This window comes from Theropithecus gelada, chromosome 18 (genome assembly GCF_003255815.1).
Source record: "Theropithecus gelada isolate Dixy chromosome 18, Tgel_1.0, whole genome shotgun sequence".
NCBI classification, from domain to species: domain Eukaryota; kingdom Metazoa; phylum Chordata; class Mammalia; order Primates; family Cercopithecidae; genus Theropithecus; species Theropithecus gelada.
The window spans coordinates 54,298,801-54,324,066 of record NC_037686.1 but is presented as its reverse complement, the minus strand read 5'-3'; the positions used below and the strand labels follow the sequence as shown (position 1 = coordinate 54,324,066).

The window sequence follows — 25,266 nt, the reverse complement described above, 5'->3', positions numbered from 1 at the left end:
CTAGAACTTAAAAGTTGTATGTCAACTTTTGAGTAATAACTTACATTTTTCTGGCTAAACATCACTTTTTTTGATAAAATATGTTGAATGGCAGCACATTTCATGTTAGAGAGAGGCATGTACCCATTTAAACAACTGCTTTGCTTTTCAGAAAAAAATATCTCTAGGTGTTGCTTTAACTAGATTTGTTCTTTTCTTTCTTAAAAAAAAAAATCAACTTTTTGGCCAGGAGCAGTGGTTCATGCCTGTAAGCCCAACATTGTAGGAAGCTGAGGTGGGAGGATCTCTTGAGGTTAGGATTTGGAGACCAGCCAAGACAACATAATGAGACCCACATCTCTACCAAAAATACAAAAAATTAGCTGGGCATGGTGGCATGTGCCTGTAATCCTAGCTATTTGGGAGGCAGAGGCAGGAGGATGGTTTGAGCTCAGTTTAGAGTGAGCTATGATGGCACCACTGCACTCTAGCCTGAGTGACGGAGAGACACCCTGTCTCAAAAAAATTACATTAAAAATGGATACTTAATAGATTTACGTATTTTCAGGGTACATGTAATAATACATTCATAATAATTGTTATTTTCAAATTTTAATAAGGTTTTTTTTGTTGTGTTACAGTTGCTGGGTTACTGCTTATTTACTATTTACTTAGTGCCAGACATAGTGCTTCTTGTTTCATGGGTCGCCAGCCATTTCCATCCAAACCAAGAAGCCCCATTCAAACCAAGAAGCCATCTCCACCAGCCAGCCTGCCTCCCTAGTTGTCATTGAAAAGGCAAGGTTTTCGCAAACAGGGAAATCTGCCAGTCAGATTAATGATATGTTTGAAGGACTATTTTACCAGTTCACTTAATGCTTGCTCCCTAAATCGAAACATTTTTCTTTCCTGATAAATTACATTTATACGCTCTTAAAATTCTTTATGTATTTGTAACACAGTTGTGGACAATGTTGTTCATGTTAGGTTTGAGCTAGGCAAAACTTGTTTTCCCTTTAATTTTAAATCGTTTTTCTAATTTTGTGTGAAATTTGTATGTTTTAAAAAATAAGATATTTACATACATTTATATATTTACATACATACATTAAAATTTCTTTTTTTAGTATAAAATTTGCAGGTTTTGAGTAGTGTATTGAGTCATGTGTCTACAGCAATAATCAAGCTGTAGAGCTGTTTCATCACCCCCGTAACCCTCACTCTGTGCCCCTTTGTAGTCAACCTCTCCCCTGCCACCCAGCCCCTGGCAAACACTGATTTATGTCCTGTTTTTATTGCAAGAATGTCATATAATGTCATATAAATTACATTCAGTATGTAATCTTTTGAGTTAGGTTTCTTTCACTTAGCATTTGAGATTCATCCATGTTGCATGAGTGAGGAGTTTTTTTTTTTTTTTTTTTTTTTTTTTTTGAGACAGTCTCACTCTGTCACCCAGGCTGCAGTGCAGTGGCGTGATCTGGGCTCACTACAACCTCTGCCTCCCAGGTTCAAGCGATTCTCTTGCCTCAGCCTCCCAAGTAGCTGGGACTACAGGTGTGTGCCACCACGCCTGGCTAATTTTTGTATTTTTAGTGGAGGCAGAGTTTCACTATGTTGGCCAGGCTGGTCTTGAACTCTTGACCTCAGGTGATAGGTCCACCTCGGCCTTGGCCTCCCAAAGTGCTGGGGTTACCGGCGTGAGCCACTATGCTCGGTGAGTTTGTTCGTTTTTATTTCCAAGTAGTATTCTATTGTATGGATATACAACAGTTGATTTATCCATTCTTCACTAGAGATAACATTTCTGTTTTTTTCCAATTTCTGACGGTTATGAATAAACCTGCTATAAATATTTGCATACAGGGTTTTTGTGTGAGGATAAAATTTCATTCCACTGGGGTAAATACCCAGGAGTGGAGTTGTAGGATTGTAAATATATTTTTAACTTTATAAGAAACTTCCAGATGAATTTTCAGAAAGGCAGTACCAGTTTGAATTCCCACCAGGAGTGTATGAAAGCTCTAGTTTCTCCATATCTTTGTCAGCACTTGGTTTTGCCAGTTTAAAAATTTTTATGTATCGTAGTATGTGTAAAGTGTTATCTCATTGTGGTTCTGATTTGCACTTCCTTACTGCCTCATGATGCATCTTTCTATGTCTTCTTGAAGAGGTCTTTGTATATTCTTTATTCAAGTCCATTATCAGACATATGATTTGCAAATATTTTCTCCTAATCTGTGATTTGTCTTTTCATTCTCTTAACAGTGTCCTTTTTAAAAATTATTATTATACATTAAGTTCTGTGATACATGTGCAGAATATGCAGGTTTGTTACATTTTGCCATGGTGGTTTGCTGCACCTATCAACCTGTTGTCTACATTAGGTATTTCTCCTAATGCTATCCCTCTCCTAGCCTCCCATCCCGCGACAGGCCCTGGTGTGTGATGTTCCCCTCCCTGGGTCCATGTGTTCTCATTGTTCACCTCCCACTTATAAGTGAGAACATGCAGTGTTTAGTTTTCTGTTCATATGTTAGCTTGCTGAGAATGATGATTTCATCCATGTCCCTGAAAGGACATGAACACATCCTTTTTTATGGCTGCACAGTATTCCATATTGTGTATGTGCCATATTTTCTTTATCCAGTCTATCATTGTTGGGCATTTGGGTTGGTTCCAAATCTTTGCTATTGTGAACAGTGCTGCAATAAACATACGTGTGCGTGTGTCTTTATAGTAGAATGATTTATAATCCTTTGGGTATATACCCAGTAGTGAGATTGCTGGGTCATATGGTAATTCTGGTTCTAGATCCTTGAGGAATCACCACACTGTCTTCCACAATGGTTGAACTAATTTACACTCCCACCAACAGTGTAAAAAAGCATTCCTATTTCTCCACATCCTTTCCAGCATCTATTGTTTCCTGACTTTTTTAATGATCGCCATTCTAACTGGCATAAGATGGTACCTTAATATGGTTTTGATTTGCATTTCTCTAATAGCCAGTGATGATGAGCTTTTTTTCGTATGTCTGTTGGCTGCATAAATGTCTTCTTTTGAGAAGTGTCTGTTCATATCCTTCACCCACTTTTTGATGGGGTTTTCTTTTCTTGTAAATTTGTTTAAGTTCCTTGTAGATTCTTGATATTAGATCTTTGTCAGATGGATAGATTGCAAAATTTTCTCCCATTCTGTAGGTTGCCTGTTGACTCTGATGATTGTTTCTTTTGCTGTGCAGAAACTCTTTAGTTTAATTCAATCCCATTTGTCAATTTTGGCTTTTGTTGCCATTGCATTTGGTGTTTTAGTCATGAAGTCTTTGCCCATGCCTATGTCCTGAATGGTATTGCCTAGGTTTTCTTCTAGAGTTATTACGGTTTTAGGTCTTATATTTAAGTTTTTAATCCATCTTGAGTTAATGTTGTATAAGGTATAAGGAAGGGGTCCAGTATCAGTTTTCTGCCTATGGCTAGCCAGTTTTCCCAACACCATTTATTAAATAGGAAATCCTTTCCCCATTGATTGTTTTTGTCAGGTTTGTCAAAGATCAGATGGTTGTAGATGTGTGGCATTATTTCTGAGGCTTCTGTTCTGTCCCATTGGTCTGTATTTTGGTACCAGCACCATGTTGTTTTGGATACTGTAGCCTTGTAGTGTAGTTTGAAGTCAGGTACTGTGATGCCTCCAGCTTTGTTCTTTTTGCTTAGGCTTGTTTTGGCTGTATAGGCTCTTTTTTGATTCCATATGACACTTAAAGTAGTTTTTTCTAATTTTGTGAAGAAAGTCAATGGTAGCTTGATGGGGATAGCATTGAATCTGTAAGTTACTTTGGGCAGTATGGCCATTTTCACGATATTGATTCTTCCTATCCATGAGCATGGAATGTTTTTTCATTTGTTCGTGTCCTCTCATTTCCTTGAGCAGTGGTTTGCAGTTCTCTTTGAAGAGGTCCTTCACATCCCTTGTAAGTTGGATTCCTAGCTATTTTATTCTCTTTGTAGCGATTGTGAATGAGAGTTCACTCATGATTTGGCTCTCTGTTTTATCTATTATTGGTGTATAGGAATTCTTGTGATTTTTGCACATTGATTTTGTATCCTGAGACTTTGCTGAAGTTGCGTGTCAGCTTAAGGAGATTTTGGGCTGAGACGATGGGGCTTTCTAAATATACAATCATGTCATCTGCAAACAAGGACAGTTTGACTTCCTCTTTTCCTGTTCGAATACCCTTTATTTGTTCCTCTTGCCTGATTGCCCTGTCCAGAACTTCCAATATGTTGAATAGGAGTGGTGAGAGAGGGCATCCTTGTCTTGGGCCAGTTTTCAAAGGCAATGCTTCCAGTTTTTGCCCATTCAATTTGATATTGGCTGTGGGTTTGTCATAAATGACTCTTACTATTTTGAGATATGTTCCATCAATACCTAGCTTATTGAGAGTTTTTAGCATGAAGGGGTGTTGAATGTTGTTGAAGGCCTTTTCTGCATCTATTGAGATAGTCATGTGGTTTTCGTCATGGGTTCTGTTTATGTGATGGATTACATTTCTTGATTTGTGTATGTTGAACCAGCCTTGCATCCCAGGGATGAAGCCAAGTTGATCGTGGTGGATAAGCTTTTTGATGTGCTGCTGGATTCGGTTTGCCAGTATTTTATTGAGGATTTTCACATCGATGTTCATCAGGGATATTGGCTGGAAATTTTCTTTTTTTGCTGTGTCTCTGCCAGGCTTTGGTATCGGGATGATCCTGACCTCATAAAATGAGTTAGGGTGGAGTTCCTCTTTTTCTACAGTTTGGAATAGTTTCGGAAGGAATGCTACCAGTTCCTCATTGTACCTCTGGTAGAATTCGGCTGTGAATCTATCTGGTTCTGGGGTTTTTTTTGGTTGGTAGACTATTAATTACTGCCTCAATTTCAGAACTTGTTGTTGATCTATTCAGGGATTCGACTTCTTCCTGGTTTAGTCTTGGGAGGGTGTATATGTCCAGGAATTTATCAATTTCTTCTAGATTTTCTATTTAATTTGCATAGTGGTGTGTATAGTATTCTCTGATGGTAGTTTGTATTTCTGTGGGATCAGTGGTGATTTATCATTTTTTTATTGCGTCTATTTGATTCTTCTCTCTTTTCTTCTTTATTAGTCTTGCTAGCAGTCTGTCTATTTTGTTAATCTTTTCCAAAAACCAGCCCCTGGATTCACTGATTTTTTGAAGGATTTTCTATCTCCTTCAGTTCTGCTCTGATCTTAGTTACTTCTTGTCTTCTGCTAGCTTTTGAATTTGTTTGCTCTTGCTTCTCTAGTTTTTTTAATTGTCATGTTAGGGTGTTGATTTTAGATCTTTCTCACTTTCTCCTGTGGGCATTTAGTGCTATAAATTTCCCTCTAAACACTGTTTTAGCTGTATCCCAGAGATTCTGGTATGTTGTTCTGGTTTCAAAGAACTATATTTATGCCTTAATTTTGTTATTTCCCCAGTAGTCATTCAGGAGCAGATTGTTCAATTTCCATGTAGTTGGGTGTGTGTTGAGTGAGTTTCTTAATCCTGAGTTCTAATTTGATTGCACTGTGGTCTGAGAGACTGTTACGATTTCCATTCTTTTGCATTTGCTGAGGAGTGTTTTACTTCCAGTTATGTGGTCAATTTTAGATTGTCGATGTGGTGCTGAGAAGAATGTATGTTCTGTTGATGTGGGGTGGAGAGTTCTGTAGATGTTTATTAGGTCTGCTTGGTCCAGAGCTGAGGTCAAGTCCTGAATATTCCTGTTAATTTTCTATCTCGTTGATTTGTCTAATGTTGACTGGGTGTTAAAGTCTCCCCCTATTATCGTGTGGGAGTCTAAGTCTCTTTGTAAGTCTCTTAAGAACTTGCTTTATGAATCTGGGTGTTCCTGTATTGGGTGCGTATACATTTAGGATAGTTAGCTCTTCTTGTTGCATTGATACCTTTACCATTATGTAATGCCCTTCTTTGTCTTTTTTTTTTTTTTTATCTTTGTTGGTTTAAAGTCTGTTTTATCAGAGACTAGGAATGCAACTCCTGTTTTTTTTTATTTTTCGCTTTCCATTTGCTTGGTGAATATTTCTCCATCCATTTATTTTGAGCCTATGTGTGCCTTTGCATGTGAGATGGGTCTCCTGAATACAGCACACTGATAGGTCTTGATTCTTTGTCCAATTTGCTGGTCTGTGTCTTTTAATTGGGGCATTTAGCCCATTTACATTTAAGGTTTATATTGTTATGTGTGAGTTTGATCCTGTCATTATGATGCCAGCTGATTATTTTGCCTGTTAGTTGATGCAGTTTCTTCATAGTGTCAATGGTTTTTACAATTTGGTATGTTTTTGCAGTGGCTGTTATGGGTTTTTCCCTTCTGTATTTTGTGCTTCCTTCAGGAGTTCTTGTAAGGCAGGCCTGGTAGTGACAAAATCTCTTAGCATTTGCTTGTCTATAAAGGATTTTATTTCTCCTTTGCTTATAAAGCTTAGTTTGGCTGGATATGAAATTCTGGGTTGAAAATTCTTTTTTTTAAGAATGTTGAATGTTGGCTCCCACTGTCTTCTGGCTTGTAGGGTTTCTGCAAAGAGATCCGCTGTTAGTCTGATGGGCTTCTCTTTGTGGGTAACCTGATCTTTCTCTCTGGCTGCCCTTAACATTTTTTCATTCATTTCAACCTTGGTGAATCTGATGATTATGTGTCTTGGGGTTGCTCTTCTTGAGGAGGATCTTTGTGGTGTTCTCTGTATTTCCTGAATTTGAATATTGACCTGTCTTGCTAGGTTGGTCCTGGATAATACCCTGAAGAGTGTTTTCAACTTGGTTCCATTCTGCCCATCACTTTCAGGTACCCCAATCAAATGTAGGTTTTGTTTTTTCACATAGTCCTATATTTCTGGGAGGCTTTGTTCATTCCTTTTAATTCTTTTTTCTCTAATCTTGTCTTTATGCTTTTTTCATTAAGTTGATCTTCAATTTCTGATATCCTTTCTTCTGCTTGATCGATTTGGCTGTTGATACTTGTGTATGCTTCACAAAGTTCTCATGCTGTGTTTTTCAGCTTCATCAGGTCATTTATGTTCTTCTCTAAACTATTCTAGTTAGCAATTCCTCTTTTTTTTTTTTCAAGGTTTTAACTTTCTTACATTGGGTTAGAACATGCTCCTTTAGCTTGGAAGAGTTTGTTATTACCCACCTTCTGAAGTCCACTTCTGTCAATTTGCAAACTCATTCTGTGTCCAGTTTTGTTCCCTTGCTGGTGAGGAGTTGTAATCCTTTGGAGAAGAGGTGTTCTGGTTTTTGGGATTTTCTGCCTTTTTGTGCTGGTTTTTCCTCATCTTCATGGATTTATCTACCTTTGGTCTTTGATGTTGGTGACCTTTGGTTGGGGTTTCTGTGTGGACGTCCTTTTTGTTGATATTGATGCTATTCTTTTCTGTTTGTTAGTTTTCCTTCTGACAGTCAGTTCCTTCTGCTGCGGGTCTGTTGGAGTTTGCTGGAGGTCCACTCCAGACCCTGTTTGCCTGGGTATCACCAGCAGAGGCTGCAGAACAGCAAAGATTGCTGTCTGATCCTTCCTCTGGAAGCTTCTTCCCAGAGGGGCACTTGCTGGATGCCAGTTGGAGCTCTCGTGTATGAGGTGTCTGTTGACCTCTGCTCAGAGGTGTCTCCCAGTCAGGAGGCATGGGGGTCAAGGACCCACTAGAGGAGGCAGTCTGCCCCTTAGAGCTTGAGTGCTGTGCTGGGAGATCTGCTGCTCTCTTCAGAGCCAGCAGGCAGAATGTTTCAGTCTGCTGAAGCTGCACCCATAGCTGCCCCTTCCCTGAGGTGTTCTTTCCCAGGGAGATGGGAATTTTATCTGTAAGTCCCTGACTAGGGCTGCTGCCTTTCTTTCAGAGATGCCCTGCCCAGAGAGGAGAAATCTGGAGAGGCAGTCTGGCTACAGTGGCTTTGCAGAGCTGTAGTGGGCTCTGCCCAGTTTGAACTTCCTGGTGGCTTTGTTTACACTGTGAGGGGAAAACTGCCTATGCAATCCTCAGTAATGGCGGACCCCCCTCCCTCCACCAAGCTCCAGCATCCCAGGTCAACTGCAGACTGCTGAGCTGGCAGCGAGAATTTCAAGCCAGTGGATTTCAGCTTGCTGGGCTCCATGGGGGTGGGATCCACTGGAAACGGAAGTGAATAGTTCTGTCTCACTGGCATTCCAGGCACCACTGGGGTTTCTTTCCAAAAAAGAAAAAGAAAAAGAAAAACAAAAACCTGCAGCTAGCTCAGGGTCTGCCCAAATTGCCGCCTGGTTTTATGCTTGAAATCCAGGGCCCTGGAGGCGTAGGCACCCTAGGGAGTCTCCTGGTCTGCCAGTTGCAAAGACCATGGGAAGAGCGTAATATCTGGGCTGGAGTGCACTTTTCTTCACAGCACAGTCCCCCATGGCTTCCCTTGGCTAGTAGAGGGAGTTCCCTCACCCTCCGTGCTTCCCAGTGAGGTGACGCCCCACCCTGCTTCAGTTCACCCTCTGTGGGCTGCACCCACTGTCTAACCAGTCCCATTGAGATGAGCCAGGTACCTCAGTTGGAGATGCAGATATCACCTGCCTTCTGCGTTGATCTCGCTGGGAGCTGCAGACCAGAGTTTTTCCTATTCAGCCATCTGGCCAAAACAGTGTCCTTTGAAGAGCAGAAATTCTTAACTTCAATGAAGTCTTACTTTTTCTTTCGTGGGTTGGGATTCTGGTGTAACATGGAAGAAATCTTTGTCCAATCAGGATTACAAAGATTTTCTCCTATGTTTCCTTTTACAAATTTTATAGTTTTAGGTTTTCACATTTAGGTGCATGATTCATTTTGAGGTTTTTTTGTGGGTGTATAACTGAGGCTTATTTCTTTATTTTTTTGCAAATGGTATCCGATTGTTCCAGCATCTGTTGAAAGCACTAGAGTGAGTTTTTAATTATTATTGAAGTTCTTTAAAGTAAGTTACTTAAGACTTCTAAACTATTTAAGATTATTGTCTCCCTCACTTCCACATTGTTGGAAATGAAACATTGCCCTCAATACTCTAAAGTTCATTATTTATTTATTTACTGAGACAAACTCTGGCTTATGTTGCCCAGACTGGTCTCAAACTCCTAGGCTTAAGAGATGTTCCCACCTCCCTCCCAAGAAGCTGCAACCCCTATGCTCAACTCTTAAAATTTAAATTGCCCACACTTGATAATATGAGTTTTGGCTTTTCCCTCTTGAATAGTTTGTGTTTTTTATTTTAAATATCAAATAATTATTTGTTTCTGTATTCATAATAGAAAATAAAAAACCAATAATATCTGAGAACCCAATTTCCAAATTCAAGAAATTTCTTCAAGTTAGAGGATACAAAAACAAAAAGCCATTATATCGTAAAAAATTGAGTCATGAAAATTATGGCACAAAATGGTAATGCAACTTTAATTACTAATTAAGAAGAGTTAAATATTCCCTTCTTTGTTCTCACAGTACATTATTATACTTCCTTTATAGCTTTTCTTTCGTATTACAGATATTTCTTTCTGTGTTGATCCCACTCCCCATACTCAAGGGCAAAAGCTATGACTTAGTCAGATTTTTATTCCCCGGTGCCTAGCAAAACCAGAAACTCAAAGGGTAGCAAAAACCTAAAATAAATTGTTACATTGAACAGTACAAAACGTTTCTCAATGTGAGTATTAACATTTACTGATTGAGTGATAGTATATACAGATTTTATTAATGTATTTCAGTAGTTTAAGATGCACAGTTTTAGATATTTTAATATTTTAGAAATAGCATTGCTTCTCCAATTGATAATACCTTACAGTTGCTCTAGTGTCAATGGGAGGCAAAGGGATCTTGATAAGCAGCAGGCATTACTGCCCATGCAAGGCAGACCTAGTCCAAGCTGTTCATGTTGTACTTCAGTGGAGTTCTGCACATTGTTGGTACTGCACGTGTTGAGCTTTATTGCCTTCTAAAATGTCTTTTAAAATATTATATTATGATTTGGCATTGAAACAAGAGTTATTGTATAGGGAGAACGGCATGGAAACAGCAGCATGGAGTGAATCTAACACTGGTGAAACAAATTTGTCTAACTGTGCCTACAAGAGTGCTTTATAGACACTAAGAAATAAGAAAGCATTGTATTATTTAAATTGGCAAGAACTGGCCGGGCGCGGTGGCTCAAGCCTGTAATCCCAGCACTTTGGGAGGCCGAGACTGGTGGATCACGAGGTCAGGAGATCGAGACCATCCTGGCTAACACGGTGAAACCCCGTCTCTACTATAAAATACAAAAAACTAGCCGGGCGAGGTGGCGGGCGCCTGTAGTCCCAGCTACTCGGGAGGCTGAGGCAGGAGAATGGCGTGAACCCGGGAGGCGGAGCTTGTAGTGAGCTGAGATCCGGCCACTGCACTCCAGACTGGGCGACAGAGCGAGACTCCGTCTCAAAAAAAAAAAAAAAAAAAAAAAAAAAAATTGGCAAGAACTTTTCTTCAATGACCCATAAAACAATGATGAGATTTATAATTCATGACATCTCAGATTTGACGAAATATAGAATTTTTGTTCTTTGTGACCTGCCTAAGAAGAGAATGGACTCTAAACAATTGCTTCTTGTTGTTGTAAGACAGAAGATATGCAGAAGACTAGAAAATGGCACATCATGCTCACTCAGAATAAAGAACATCCTGAAAATTATATATTTCAAATTATACTTCAAGCATCTAAGTTAAGAGACTGAAAATTCATTGATTGATTACTTAAAAGCTAAAAAGACCCAAGGTACTGGGTAGTAATCAGTGTGGTTTCCTAAAGACCCAATTCTATCAATTCAGCTCAATTTCTCTTTTTGAAAAAGTATGTGCTTCTTAGACAAATAATAGGCCTAAGGGAAATAAATCAAAAGCATAACTTTTGTTTCAATTTTACATGACATTATTAATGACAAAGTGGGAAGATGGGCGTGGAGCAGACATCTGAGTGAATGTTATTCCAAAGCCATAGACTGAGCAGTCAGTGGCCTCTAAAGTATTTATTATATGTGATTTGTCCATCTACCCAACTTATTGACCCTTTTCTTAATTCCATTTTCTGGCAGCTTATAAGTTCAGAAGAGAAATCAGAGTGACCTTGGCAAAATTGATATGTATTTTGATTAAACATGGATATCGTTTTAGTAATGACAGTGAAAAACAGTACTCTGTCTTAAGAGGCTTCATCTCTTCTGCAGGTAAGGGAGCTGAAGAAAACACATTTTGAGATTTCTTTCAGAGACAGAGTTGTTAATAGACTTTTTAAAACATATGGCTTGTTATAAAGTCTAAACTATATTGTGATAATCTGACGTAAATATTATTTTATTATTTAGAATTATCTCAGACATTATTTTAAGACATAAGATAACATTAAAATATTGAGAACCCCCAAAGTTCTTTTTCTGGTTGCTTGTTTGAATAGAGTTTTCGTACTAAAGAAACAATAAAGCTGGTTGCGGTGGCTCACGCCTGTAATCCTAGGCCTTTGGGAGGCTGAGGCAGGAGTATCGCTTGAGCTCAGGAGTTTGAGACCAGCCTGGAAAACGTAGGGAGACCTTGTCTCTACAACAACAAAACAAAACAACAACAGCAAAAATAGGTGGCTGCGGCACGATCATGGCTCACTGCAGCCTCGACCTCCTAGGCTCAAGCTGTCCTTCCACCTCATGCTCCTGAGTAGCTGGGACTACAGGCTGCAGTGAGCCATGAGCATGCCATTGCACTCCAGCTGGAGCGACAGAGAGAGACCCTGTCTCAAACAAACAACAACGCAAAAATTAGGTGGCTGTGGTGGCACATACCTATAGTCCCAGCTAGTTAGGATGGTGAGGTGGAAGGATTGCTTGAGCCCAAGAAGTCAAGCCTGCAGTGAGCCATGATTGTGCCACTGCACCCCAGCTTGGGTGACAGAGTGAGACCCTGTCTCAAACAAACAAACAAAAAAAAAAAAAAAAAAAAAAGAAGAAAAACCCAGTAATTCAAAAATTTGAGCATTTCCCTTATTTACAGTTACTAGTTATGGTTAGCAACGTATTATTGTTTACTTGAGGCATACCACATAGTAGGGGAACCTGTGACGTATACCAAAATAGTATTGTTATTTTAATCACCTATTATAATTCTAACATGATATTCTCAAAGAATGAGAATAAGAAATTATAGTATTTTAATTACATCTAGATTTAGTTGATAATTTAGAATTTAATCTCAGCCTTTTGCATTGTTTCAAGATCATTGTGTACAGGATAGAAAGATTTCTGGTTGGTGGAATTCTGGATCCTTTGCTGTGATTCTGTTCCTTTGCTGTGATGGATTGCATCTTAAATACAGAACAAACATATGAACTTGTCCCTTATTCCCTTCTCAAGCAGTATTAATTCAGTTCTATCAAATAGCATAGAAAAAAGTTATTATACACACGTTAACTTGAGTTACATTTTAATGTTATAACTGTGGGTTTTGTCAAGGTTGTCAGTGGCCTCCATGTTCCTAAAGTCTGTGGTGAATTCCTGATGTTCTTATTTGACCTGTAGCAGCGTTTGTCACAGGTGATCACTCTATCCCTTGGAAGCGCATTCTTCATGCCTTCAGAACACTGCACTTCCTCCATTTTCCTCCTGCCTCCCTGGTCGCCCCTCAGTCTCCTTGCCTGTCCTTACACTCCTCCTGACCTCTTCATGTTGGAGTGCCTCAGGGCTTGTTGCACTGTCCTCTTTCTGTCTATGCTCAGTCTCTTGCAATCTCATTTGTTTTATTTGCTTTAAGTACCATCTATATGCTTATGACTCCCAAATTCATATTTCCAGCCCAGAACCCTTCTACAAACTCCTCACTCTTAAAACCAAAGCCATGACATATCTTTACTTGATGTCTAATAGACTCTGCAAATGTCACATGTATGTCCAGAACTGAATTCCAATACTTGCCACCCCTGCCACCTGCTCTACCTGCAGACTTCCCTGTCTCAGTTAATGGCAACTCCATTCTTCTTGTTGCTCGGTTGACTCTTCTCTTTCTTCCATATCCTCATCCACATTTTTAGGAAATCCTGTTGGCTCTACTTTCAAATTATGTACAGATTCTGACCACTTCTTATCACCTCCATTCCCATTACTTAGGTGAAACTGTCATCATTTCTTACCTGGATTATTGCAGTAGCTTCTCAGTTGGTCTCCCTCTTTCCATCCTTCTCTCCTTAAACTCCCCCCACCTCAACACAGCCTACTGAGTATTTTATAATGAAAACCCAGCCATGTCATACATCTGTTAAAAATCCTTCAGTCATTCCCCATTTTACTCAGAGTAAAAACCAAAGTCCTTATAGTTAGCCTGTATGGTCCTAAATGATTTGGTTCCTTTGTTACTTTTCAGACCTCATCTCCTAAGAGTCCCCCACTCCACTCAGCCTTATGACCCCGCCGTTGCTGTTGTTGAAATACAGCAGGCGTGGTCCCACCTCAGAGCCTTTGCAATGGCGGTCCTTTTGCTTGGAACTCTTTCCTCAATAGTTCATGCCCATTCTCTTCGCTTTAGGACTGCCATGTGCGCTTTTCACAAAGAGTCACTGATAGTGAACCTCCCACACTGTCAACCTGCTTAACTCAGTGGTGTGACTCTGCTCACTGTAAGTCTTTGCATAAATGCCACTTCTCTGTGATACCAGTCCCAACCACCCAATTTATTTATTTTTATTTTTCCATAGGTTATTGGGGTACAGGTGGCATTTGGTTACATGAGTAAGTTGTTTAGTGCTGATTTGTGAGATTTTGGTGCACCCATCACCTGAGCAGTATACGCTGCACCATATTTGTAGTCTTTTATCCATCACCCCCTGCCACTCTTCCCTCCAATTCCCCAAAGTCCATCGTATCATTCTTATGCCTTTGTGCCCTCAAAGCTTAGTTCCTACCTATCAGTGAGAACATATGAAGTTTGGTTTTTCATTCCTGAGTTACATCACTTAGAATAATAGTCTCCAATTGGCCGGGCGCAGTGGCTCATGCCTGTAATCCCAGCACTTTGGGAGGCTGAGGCAGGCAGATTACCTGAGCTCAGGAGTTCTCGACCAGCCTGGGCAACATGGTAAAACCCTGTCTCTACTAAAATAGAAAAAGTTAGCCGTGCATGGCAGTGTGTGCCCATAGTCCCAGCTACTTGGGAGGCTGAGGCAGGAGAATTACTTGAACTTGGGAGGCGGAGGTTGCAGTGAGCTGAGATGGCGCTACTGTACTCCAGCCTAGGTGACAAAGCAAGACTGCATCTCAAAAAAGGAGAAAAAAAAATAGTCTCCAATCTCATCCAGGTCACTGAAAATGCTGTTAGTCCATTCCTTTTTATGGCTGTGTAGTATTCCATCATATATATTTACCACAGTTTTTTTAATCCACTCTTTGATTGATGGGCATTTAGCCAACCATCCAGTTTAAATTGGAAACCATCTTAGCTTTCCTGGCCTCACTTATTTTGTTCTATTCTGCCCCCCCCATATCAGTTATTACCTTCTTTTTTATTTTTATTTTTATTTTATTTTATTTTATTTTTTGAGACGGAGTCTTGCTCTGTTGCCCAGGCTGGAGTGCAGTGGCGCAATCTTGGCTCACTGCAAGCTCCGCCTCCCGGGTTCACGCCATTCTCCTGCCTCAGCCTCCCGAGTAGCTGGGACTACAGGTGCCTGCCACCTCGCCCAGCTAGTTTTTTGTACTTTTCAGTAGCGACGGGGTTTCACCATGTTAGCCAGGATGGTCTCGATCTCCTGACCTCATGATCCGCCCGTCTCAGCCTCCCAAAGTGCTGGGATTACAGGCTTGAGCCACCACGCCCGGCCTAATTATTGCCTTCTAATAAACTACTTTAGTGACTTGATGTTTTGATTGTCTTCTTCCCTTGCTAGAATGTAAACTCCATGAGGGCAGAGATTTTTGGTTGTTTTGCTTACTCTGTGTTAAATGCCTATAACAATATCTGGCACATAGGCGGCACTCAATAAATATTTGTTGAGTATATCATTTAAAATATATTGGGTTTTAAAATGCATTCAACATAGAGAAGGAAAATTAAGTCAATGAGTTTTAAAATTAATGTGTTTCATTAGATACGTATTTGCTAGGGAGTTAAAGATTCAATTTTTAAAAAGTTTTATCTTCTAGCTGAGTATATCCATATGTGCCTTATGTCACAGAAAGAATCGGTAGCTTATCTTGGTACCTTATAAAACAAAGGAATTTCAAGTGATAACAGCCATTTAGCAGGTATGTTTGATAAAGCTTTTTCAAGTTTAATTAGAATTTACAGATCTTTGAGAAGCAATTAAAAAATGCCTGCATGTTATTTATTGATTCATAAATAATATTATGGCTTGCTTTATTGGTATGTATGGGATGCTACAATGCATGTGTTATTCAAGTGCAAATATTGATCAAGTCATTAACATCATTAGAAAATTAAGCTACAACAGTTTTTTAAGTGGCTGGGTAGAAGGAATGTATTTAGAAATATATTTATAATATATTTTTATCATGACCTGGTACCTTTTCAGTAAAATGATGGCACAGCCAGTGTTTGCATGTAAACATAAGGATTAAGAGGTTTTCTGATCTTGTTTTTTTTTTTAAATAATAGGAAAGCGCTTTTATCAGAGGATTTGAAGCAATGCATATCAATAATACAACAGTCCTTACTAGCATTTCATAAATGTTCAAAGCACCCATGAAAGTGGTTTAGAAAAAGGAGTTGGATTACCTTCTTCACAGTTATGATACCAACTTGGAAATTGGGATCTGTGCTAATGTCAAAGGCATCTGCACCATCTCCATCCACAATAGTGTATTTCATCTCTGCATTTATGCCTTCATCCAAGTCCTTGGCAAACACTCTCCCGACAGTGGAGCTAATTGGAGCTGATTCCAACACACTCATCTGGTAATGTTCTACAAAGAAAAGCCAGGACACGCATTCTTGATAATCCGTCAGTATAAAAAATGCCTCATCATTATCATATCTTATCAGGGGTGCTGTGCAAAATATCTTTCTTCTGGGTTCAAAACGTAAAACTTGAGTTTTCACAGATAAAAACTAAGGTCCAGAAAGGCTGAGCAAACGGTCATACAGGCCATAGCCTGTATTGCATGTTCAATAAAGAGGAGTCAAAAAAGCTTAAGTAGAACAGGGTGAAAGCAGAACGACTTAGTCCTAGTGACTGTAGCTTGAGTGGTAGGAAGTACCTTGCATTCAAATCTTTTAGTACTTCCTGGTGAACTGAAGTATTTCCTTAAATTGCAGTTCCTTCTGAGAGTGATAAACATTGTGGTCACAAAGTGCGTATTTACTCTGTTTTCACTTCAAATGTCCACCTTTTCTTTCATGGCCTGGCCCGTGTGCTGAGTGCCTGTTTCTACGACCACTTGCTCAGAGGTCATGGAGATCAGTGATCTATAAAGGGGGAGCAGCCGTGGAGAGCAAGCTCCATCAGCTCCATGTGCTGCCCCTCAGTGTGTCCTTGTACCCGAGACTGCCCCGGGCTGCCTCTCCATGGACAGATCCTTCATGCTTCTTGTTTTCTTGTTCCAGAATAAAATACTAAAAAGGTTCTCACATATGTAAGACTCTCAGAGTTGGTCATCTCCTTTTGGACATGACATCCTAAGCTCACAATTAAATTTAGTTCACTTTCATCTCCATGAATTCGTATTTTTACCAACTTACCTTTTCTGGGGCTCAGCTTTTTGACGTTCTTTGTTATTTTGTCAATCATAATGTGACTGACTAAATAACAAAGAAAAATCACACAATCACATTTTCCATATGTACGTGTTCCCTTTTATTCTAATATGCTTTGTAAGCTATAGCCTTGGGTGTGAGGGCTTGAGTTTCACAAAGATTCAGGGAGGTTGACAGCACCCAGCCAGCTCACAGCACCCTGCCTTGCACAGGAGAAGAAATGATGCCTGTTCTTTACAAACATGAGCCAGGAAATCTTTAAAGTTTGTATTAAGCTGGCAGGCAATTGGATTTCATGATCTCTTTCCATTTACTTCCAAAGTTGTTGATGGATTACACTTTGCTGTTGCAGAACTTTTGGGAAAAACAAGCATCTGCCTACAATGTTCCTCATCCCAATCAAGCTATGTTATATGTTTAAACATCAACATGATACGTTATATTATAAATAAATAGCTTGAGATCTTGATGTTTCATTATATTTGGGTCTATTAAAGGTGACTGAGCTTGTTCAATGTAAAATAGTAGGTGTGTCATTTTGTCAATATTCCATAATCAGTTATAGTAATATTTGTGAAAAAGAAGCAAAATGGAATTCCTACAATGAGGACTCATTAGATTAATTAGGCATAAGAGTATAGCCAAGATAGGTTTACGGAATATCAAGGTCATCCAAACTTAGTTTTAGCAAATAGATGGGGAACTATTTAATGAAGAGAGAATGCAAAGTTTTAAAAGGTCAAAAAGGAGGAAGCAGTGATAATGTGTGTAGAATGCATAGAGACACAGAGATTTAAATTTTTTTACATTTCTGTTTTGTCTTCCAGGAAACATAATCCATACTTCCACTCTATCCTAGAGTCTCCATTAAAACTATATTTTGAAAAAGTGACAACTTAAAATGTGTGCTTTAGAATAGTGTTAGGATGTTGTTTTGGGGCTGGGTGTGGTGGCTCATGCCTGTAGTATCAGCACCTTGGGAACCTGAGGAAGGCAGATGATTTAAGCCCAAGAGTTCAAGACCAGCCGGGGCAACATGACAAAATCCCATCTCTACAAAAAATACAAAAATTAGCTGGGCATGGTGGTGTGCACCTGTTGTTCTGGCTATTCAGGAGCTGAGGTGGGAGGATTGCTTGATCCTGGGGGCTGAGGCTACAGTGAGCTGTGATTGCACCACTGCAGTCCAGCTTGGGTGACAGAGCAAGACCCTGTCTCAGAAACACACACAAAAAAGATCTTGGTTTGGGGGCAAGGCTAAAACCCCAGTAATCCTTGTATTGTGTTCTGCTATTGTGAAGCTGCCATGTGTGGGGTAACATGACTCCTGGCAATATGTCAGAATCCATCTACCTTTGAGCTATGTAATAACCTGAGCTATGTAATAAGCTGGTTGTACTGTCCCTTCTGCCTCCATCAGAGACACCTGTCTAGTGTCAAATGTAAAAAGCCAAATAGTTCAAGGGTGTTTAAGAATTTATAGTCTGTAGTGTGAGTAATATGAGCCCTTCATGAAGTAATGAAGATGGAACCCACAGGATCACTTAAGCAACACAAAGTCCATCCATGTGGCATTTCACAAACTGTTCTGTGATGCTCTCGTATTCTGCACTGTCAGACCAAGCAACTTAGGAACTTACTCACTTGCACCCTTTGTGAAATGCTTGTCTAATATCCTGCTTTTTCCATCATGAATGCTTATGGGACTTTGTATATTCCATTTGCGTGTAAATATTTGAGCTCTCCTGTGTTTACATAGATACAAGGGAAGGTTCACTTGGTCTGACTGATTCAGAATGCAACTATTCATCTGACAGTCTGGCTAGTCTGGCTAGACTCTTTCTCTTTTTAGTTTTTTTTAAAGCTCCATTTCCCTAGCTAAGTGTTTCACCTGGAATTGCACTTCCTGCTCTCATTTCTCCTGCTGCTTCCTTCAGGCATCTGCTTCTCAAACTCACGTCTCCGTTCCTGGGCTCTGTTCCATGGTCATAGCTCTATATTTCCACTTTCCTTAAGGACATTCAACCTGATTGTCCTGCTGTCACTTCATATTCAAATCTGAATTTGTCTCCCTCCTACACTACCACTCGTTCCATTATGCATCCTCTATTTTTATTAGTAGTACAATCCTTCTCCCTGTCATCCAGAGTGAAAACATTGTTGTCATCTTTGACTCCACCCTTTGCCACGGTTCCCTTAGTCAGGAAATCAAGAGGCAGAAGTCCATGTTTTCTTATTTGTCCCATTCCACTCCTCCTGCTACTTCCTTAAGTCCTTAGCAGTTCAAGTCTGGACCACTCTAAATGTCTCCTAACCGACTCCCCTGCTCCTAGTCTCTGCCTTGCCAACCTCTCCGCTACATGGCTACCAAATTAGCCTTTCTTTATGTCTCCCTCTTGCTCAAAAACTTTTCTATGGCCTCCACTAAAGATACAGCACATTTGCAAGAGCCGGTTTTAATTTTAGGAGTCTTTGAACATAAAATGACATTGAAAACTTATTTCCAGTCAGGATGTTTTTTCCTCCATGCAGGTTTTTACTCCAATGAGCTCCAAGACGGTAGAGACCTTGTTTTGTCTGTACACGGCTTTGTGATTCATTCATAGAATAGGGCCTGGAATAAATGTTTTTTGAATGAATGAATAAATGAATGACTTCCTCTTCTGGAATGTTTTGTTTTCTGCCTGTATAAACCTGCTATATTCTTTAGCCCCCTGTTGAAATCTCAGCCTTCTGTGGAGGCTTCATTCTTCTCAGTTTATATGAAGGCATCATTTTGCACTATTCAAGGGGCACCAAGTGCTACTATGGGTTAATTTTCCTGTGTGTAGAATGTGTCCTCCCAAGTGGATTTGAAGCTTCACAAGGGCAGGGACTGAATTCTAAGCCTCTTGTGCCCTTCACGCCCTGTGCTCTCACCAAACAAGTGCTTGGTAGCTACTGGAATGATTGGTGAAGATTGTCACATGGGCGGATGTGTCCATCTACAGCTTTGGCTATCAGTCAATGCATTCTCGATGGATCAGTATTGCCCCCTGGGGGCAAAAATAGGTTTGCAGGGATGTGATGAAAAAAATCTTAGCTATTGCTAGTTTGTGGCCCACTGAAGGTCACCCAACAAACCTTATTCCTTAGTATTGCATTTTATGTAGGGTGGGTGGGCATGGAAATCAGGAAAGAAAGTAAAAAGATTTCACAGGGAGGAGAAAATGGAAACAAAATGTTTGAGAAATCCTGGTTTAGTACTATGGGAAGCTGGAACCCTGAAGGGAAATAGTTATGCGAGAATTGCATGATGAATGTAAGAAAGTAATCTATGGATAATTGAACTTAATGAGGAAACTCAAACTGGCCTTTCTCCCGCACCTCTGTAATCTCTGGGCCCGAGGTCTGTGCTCTCTTGGGTTAGGTACTCACTCTGAGGAAAGCGGGGTGGGTTGTCATTGACATCTGAGAGGGTGATGTTGACTGTTGTGGTCCCAGCTAATCCTCCAAGCTGCCCTCCCATGTCCTTGGCTTGGATAATCACTTCGTAGTATTCTTTGGCTTCTCTGTCCATGTTCATGAGCGCTGTCCTAATTACACCTGCAGGATAGAAATGACTTTGTTTTTGAAAATAAAACCACAGGACCAGTTTTTAAAGATTGGTTTCTAGGTGTCTCCCTGGTGCACTGTTAATGCCTAGAAGTGAGGTGCAAGTCACCTGTGCTTTTAAATTTGAGGTAAGAAATCTCAACTTCAAAAATGGGCTGTACTGAAATCAGTGGTGAATGAAAACTATTTTATTCCAGAAGAAAGAGCTCAGAGGGCTGGTTTCTTTTGGCAGCATTACTGAAAGTGAACAGGAGGTGGCAGCAGTGTTTCTCTTACAGATCTGGGAAAGTGCAGTCCAAGGCGATTTCTGGCAGCTCTGTCTCACCAAGGAGAACTGGGGTCTTTGGGTCCAGAAAACAAAGCCTCATATGTCTACAAATCTGTGAATTTAGATAATTCTCCTTCAGTTTCTTCAGCCCCTAGAGCCCTTGTTGTGTGAATGGCTCTTCTTTAGGTAACTCATTCCTGCATTTTCTTGCCTCCCGACTACCTGTAAGCAGGGTTGGAATTCTAATTGGATTTTCCTGTTGTTACGTATTCATTCTGTTTTGTGATATTCTTCTGTTTACCTCTGTGCTTTACTGAATTCTGTGAGCTAGCACATGAAAGATGCTCTGTGAGCTGTTTATTTTTACCATGCATAAGAGATGAGCTTCCCCAGACAGCAAGCAGCAGATGCGGTTTCACTTAAGAAGAGGGGCCTACACCACAATCCGTTGAAATGTGTTGTGATCCTGCCACGCCTGTACAGTCATGTTTTATCTCCCCTTTAACCCTTCAGCTTAAAAAAGTTGACTTCTATACACTCTAGGCAAAGATTAAAGACTTATTTACTACAGCTTTACAACATGACTCTTGGCTAGGTAGACCTTTTGCATGAAAATGGAAGGGATTGGGAATAATAATCCACCCCAGTTTACTCCTATAATGTATGTATTGCCTTATAGTAATAACATTCTCAAGTGGTATATGCAGCATTTTCTTTTTTAAAAGGCCCCCCATGGGCACAGCAATAACTATCTGTTCATGTATTTTTGACCTTAACACTACAGATGCCCCCGGGAGCTGTCAAAATAATGTAAGACTCTTCTTAGGATATAAAGGACACATTACCTTCTTCCTCCCTGTATTTTTCCTCCCTGTGGGCACCCTTCATCTCTTCATTCTCCCCCTTGCCCTTAGTAGAATTGTTAAAGTTACTGTTTTATAGAAGTCCCTAACTGCAGTCTTTTTTCCTTCCTCCTCCTAATTTACACTCCCTTACTACTTTTATGATATAGTTTTCTGAATGTCTGGTTTCCCTCAGGACTTATGGGAAAAGAATTCGATCAGGTTGCTAATAATAGAAATGTATTTTTTCTTTTTCAAATAAAGAGGTATCTTTGAGTGTTCACCATTAACTTTATTCTGTGGCTGTTTCTTTACTCAGGTTCCTTGTTAATTACTCCTAGGTCCCATGTTTACCCTCATATAAAATGGAAGTAATAATGCTTCCTATATCTTTTGCTAGTTTACAAGATTATTGGGAAGTTCAAATATGGCATCATTTGTGAAAGTAATAAGAGGGGAAGCTTGGCACAAGTATAAAATAATGACATCACAGTAACTTTGCCAAGCTCAAACATATTAAATGAAATCTTTCATACATCCAAACATAAATTCTGTAGCCAAAGCTCTTGGGTAAGACAGAAATAAATAAGCAAACAAAACAGCAAACTTCTGTTTGTCATTTTCTGCCACATTGCTCCTCACCCATTCAGCTCTCTCTGATGTCCTCCCTGTGAGAGCTTCCCGATCAGGACCTGCCTTTTGGGGGCCACATCCCACATGGTCTTTCCTCCCTCATCAAAACCTGTCTACCCCAGCAACCATTCATTTTGGACTTCGCTGCTGAGTGCACAGTGGTTGGTTCAATAGAAAGAACATCAGACCACGTGTCAAGAGACCGCTCTACACTAGATGAGCTTTAGTAGCTCTGTTTCCCGATTGCTTTATCTGTTATTTAAGCAGATAGTGACGGACTGGATGATTCCCCCAAGGCTCTTTCCAGTTTCACAATCAATGCTTCTATTTCTCTAATGACCCAGATGAATGTGTCAATCCTCTTGGGTCTTCATGGGGTTATAAAAGACCTTAGTCCCCGGGAATAAATATAATCATAGGATTTTTTGAAGGCTAGTGGGGAGCTACTTTGTGTGTGTACGCAAAGGGGCTTTTAGCCTCTCCATGTAGACCCTGCCCATTGTCTATGCATAGCACTGCTCTTACCCATCAGGGCAGTGCTAGTTTGCTCTCTTAATCCTAAAGCTTATAGCATTCTTCTCTGGTTAATACGCTCCCTGGAGAGTCCTTGAAAAGGAGAGTTGGGTCTGTCATAGGAGTAGTTATAAATTATCAGGGAATAAACACCACTGACTCGACCCTTGCATCAGATACCTGTTTTAGAGTCCACAGAAAAATATGGCTGGCCCTGAAGAATGCTGTACACCACCCTGGCGCTGTTGCCATAGGTCGGGTCATCTGCATCCGTGGCTGTCACTTGGATGACAGAGGTACCTGGGGAAGAGAAGTAGAAACCTGTTCAAGTGTAATAACTAAAGGCTGGATGCAATCCTGAACGGTCCATCTTAAAGCATTTGCAAATGTGTTTGCTTCATTGGGAGAGTCCCCTTCTAGGTCAAGCTTCCATAGCTCTTACCTTGTACCTGTTTAGTAGGGATGAGAGTTATTTGTGCTTTAAATTCTGAATGACTGGTAAGAACACAGCCTTTGGGCTCTTCATTGCTTTTTTTTTTTTTTAGATGGAGTCTCACTCTGTCACCAGGCTGGAGTGCAGTGGCGCACGATCTCAGCTCACTGAAATCTCTACCTCCTGGGTTCAAGTGATTCCCCCGCCTCAGCCTGCTCAGTAGCTGGGACTACAGGTGTGCACCACCACACCAGGCTAATTTTTTGGTATTTTAGTAGAGACAGGGTATTTAGTAGAGATGGGGTTTCACCATTTTGGCCAGGGTCTCCTGACCTTGTGATCCACCTGCCTCGGCCTCCCAAAGTTTTGGGATTACGGGCGTGAGACACCGTGCCCAGCCCTGTTGCTCTTTTGATAATAACAAAACATTTCTCCCTTATGAAACAAATATTATTCAACCATTTATTGATTTATCTGTCTAGCTAATATTTTGTTTTTAAAGAATCAGAACTAAAAAACAATAATAGGCTTATTATTATTGTTACTTGCTCTGTTTGATTCCCTTGTTTAGGTAGCTTCCTGCCAGCCGCAGGGCTTGGTCGTCATTTTTGGTTGCTTTATAATTTGTGAGCTGCTCCTGTCATGCTCTCCTGTTCTGAATATATGTGTACCTGCATGTGTGTGTGTGCATGTGCGTGTGTATGTGTGTATAGGAGGTGCTGTTTGTGAAAATCAGTGAATCACCACCTTACCCACTGGGGACATTTCTGGCACAGTGGCGACATAAGGTCCATCCAGGAACTTGGGCTCGTTGTCATTGATGTCTTGAATTTTGATGATGAACTCTGACTCTGGCTCCATGGGCCTGCCCGTCCGCCTGTCTAGGGCTTGAGCCCTTAAGGTATACTGGGCTCTTTCCTCTCGATCGAGTCTCTGAATGGCATGGATGTCTCCTGTGGTGTCATCGATGGTAAACACGATGCCAGCACCTTCTCCCGAGAGGATGTATTTGATGGATCCATCTCCCCTGTCCATATCTGAATGAAGCTGGGAGAGGAAAGCACCTAATTCTCATCATGGATGTCAACAGGTGTCAGAAAACACATTGATTTTCAGTTTGTTACAAACTTATAACCTCCCTTTACATAAGGAGATTTTTTTTTAACTCAAATGTTTAATAAGTCTGTCTACAAAGAACTAGTATGCATTGGACACAATTGTGTCAAGGAGTGGATGTAGGTTGATGAATAAGTAAAATTTTCCATGACACATTCTGTATCCTGAACTTACCATTATTTAAACGAAATTATTCTCCCCATTAAGTATAGAAAACAGGAACTCTGGAAAATGAAGATCCCCAATGTTAGAATAAGAACAAGTTTCATAAGGAGGAATCCTACCTTTCCATTTAAGAAAAATAAAAGTAAAATAAAATGGATAAGCCTAAACATGTTACAAAGAAGAACTTGCCATAATTTTTGTAGTATCAAACAGTTTTATGACAATTCAAGTTGGCTGATAAGCTGATGGAAGTAGTTTATAAAAAGGTTAAGGGCACTGCAGTGGGAAAAGTGAATGACCTCTGTGGATTCTTTCTCACATTCTGTGATCCTAGTTCTGTAGTTTCATTCAGTAGGACTGGGCTTGTGTTTCAGGCGTCAAATGGAATTTAACTGCTGGTTATGTTTCTTTACATCAGTATGTGTCTCCTTTAGATGGGACTGGTTCTTGGGTTCATAACTGAGTCACTTAAATCTATATGTGGATGGTTGAGTTAGGGACATGCTTTTATCTGACCATGCAGCTATATTCCCTCTCAGAATACTTTTTTTTTTAAGACAGAGTCTCACTCCGTCGCCCAGGCTGGAGTGCAGTGGCATGATTTTGGCTCACTGCAACCTCCACCTCCCGGGTTCAAATGATTCTCCTGCCTCAGGCTCCGAAATAGCTGGGATTACAGGCATGCGCCACCATGCCTGGCTAGTTTTTACATTTTTAGTACAGAGGGGGTTTTGCCACATTGGCCAGGCTGGTCTCGAACTCCTGACCTCAGGTGATCTACCCACCTCGGCCTCCCAAAGTGCTGGGATTATAGGTGTGAGGCACTGCACCCAGCCAAAATACTTTTAATAACTCTCAAAAGGAGTCCAGGAGTACTATATTTTTAAAATCTCAGGCCTATAAACATATTTCTGCGTCTATAATATCTACTGAATTGCAGATAGTATGTATAGGTGGC

At 40.3% G+C, this 25,266-nt stretch overlaps 1 protein-coding gene across 2 annotated transcripts in view; it reads right to left on the bottom strand.

The window, feature by feature from the left end:
* The window catches only part of CDH20 (cadherin 20), a 217,809-nt gene that overhangs the window by 29,332 nt on the left and 163,211 nt on the right, over nt 1-25,266 (bottom strand). For both annotated transcript variants that reach the window (XM_025365608.1, XM_025365609.1), the window contains exons 3-6: nt 23,780-24,074; nt 22,775-22,894; nt 20,162-20,329; nt 15,767-15,954 (exon numbers count right to left, since the gene is read on the bottom strand). In XM_025365608.1, coding sequence (XP_025221393.1) covers nt 15,767-15,954; nt 20,162-20,329; nt 22,775-22,894; nt 23,780-24,074 — 771 coding nt within the window. The remainder of the gene's footprint in view (nt 1-15,766; nt 15,955-20,161; nt 20,330-22,774; nt 22,895-23,779; nt 24,075-25,266) is intronic.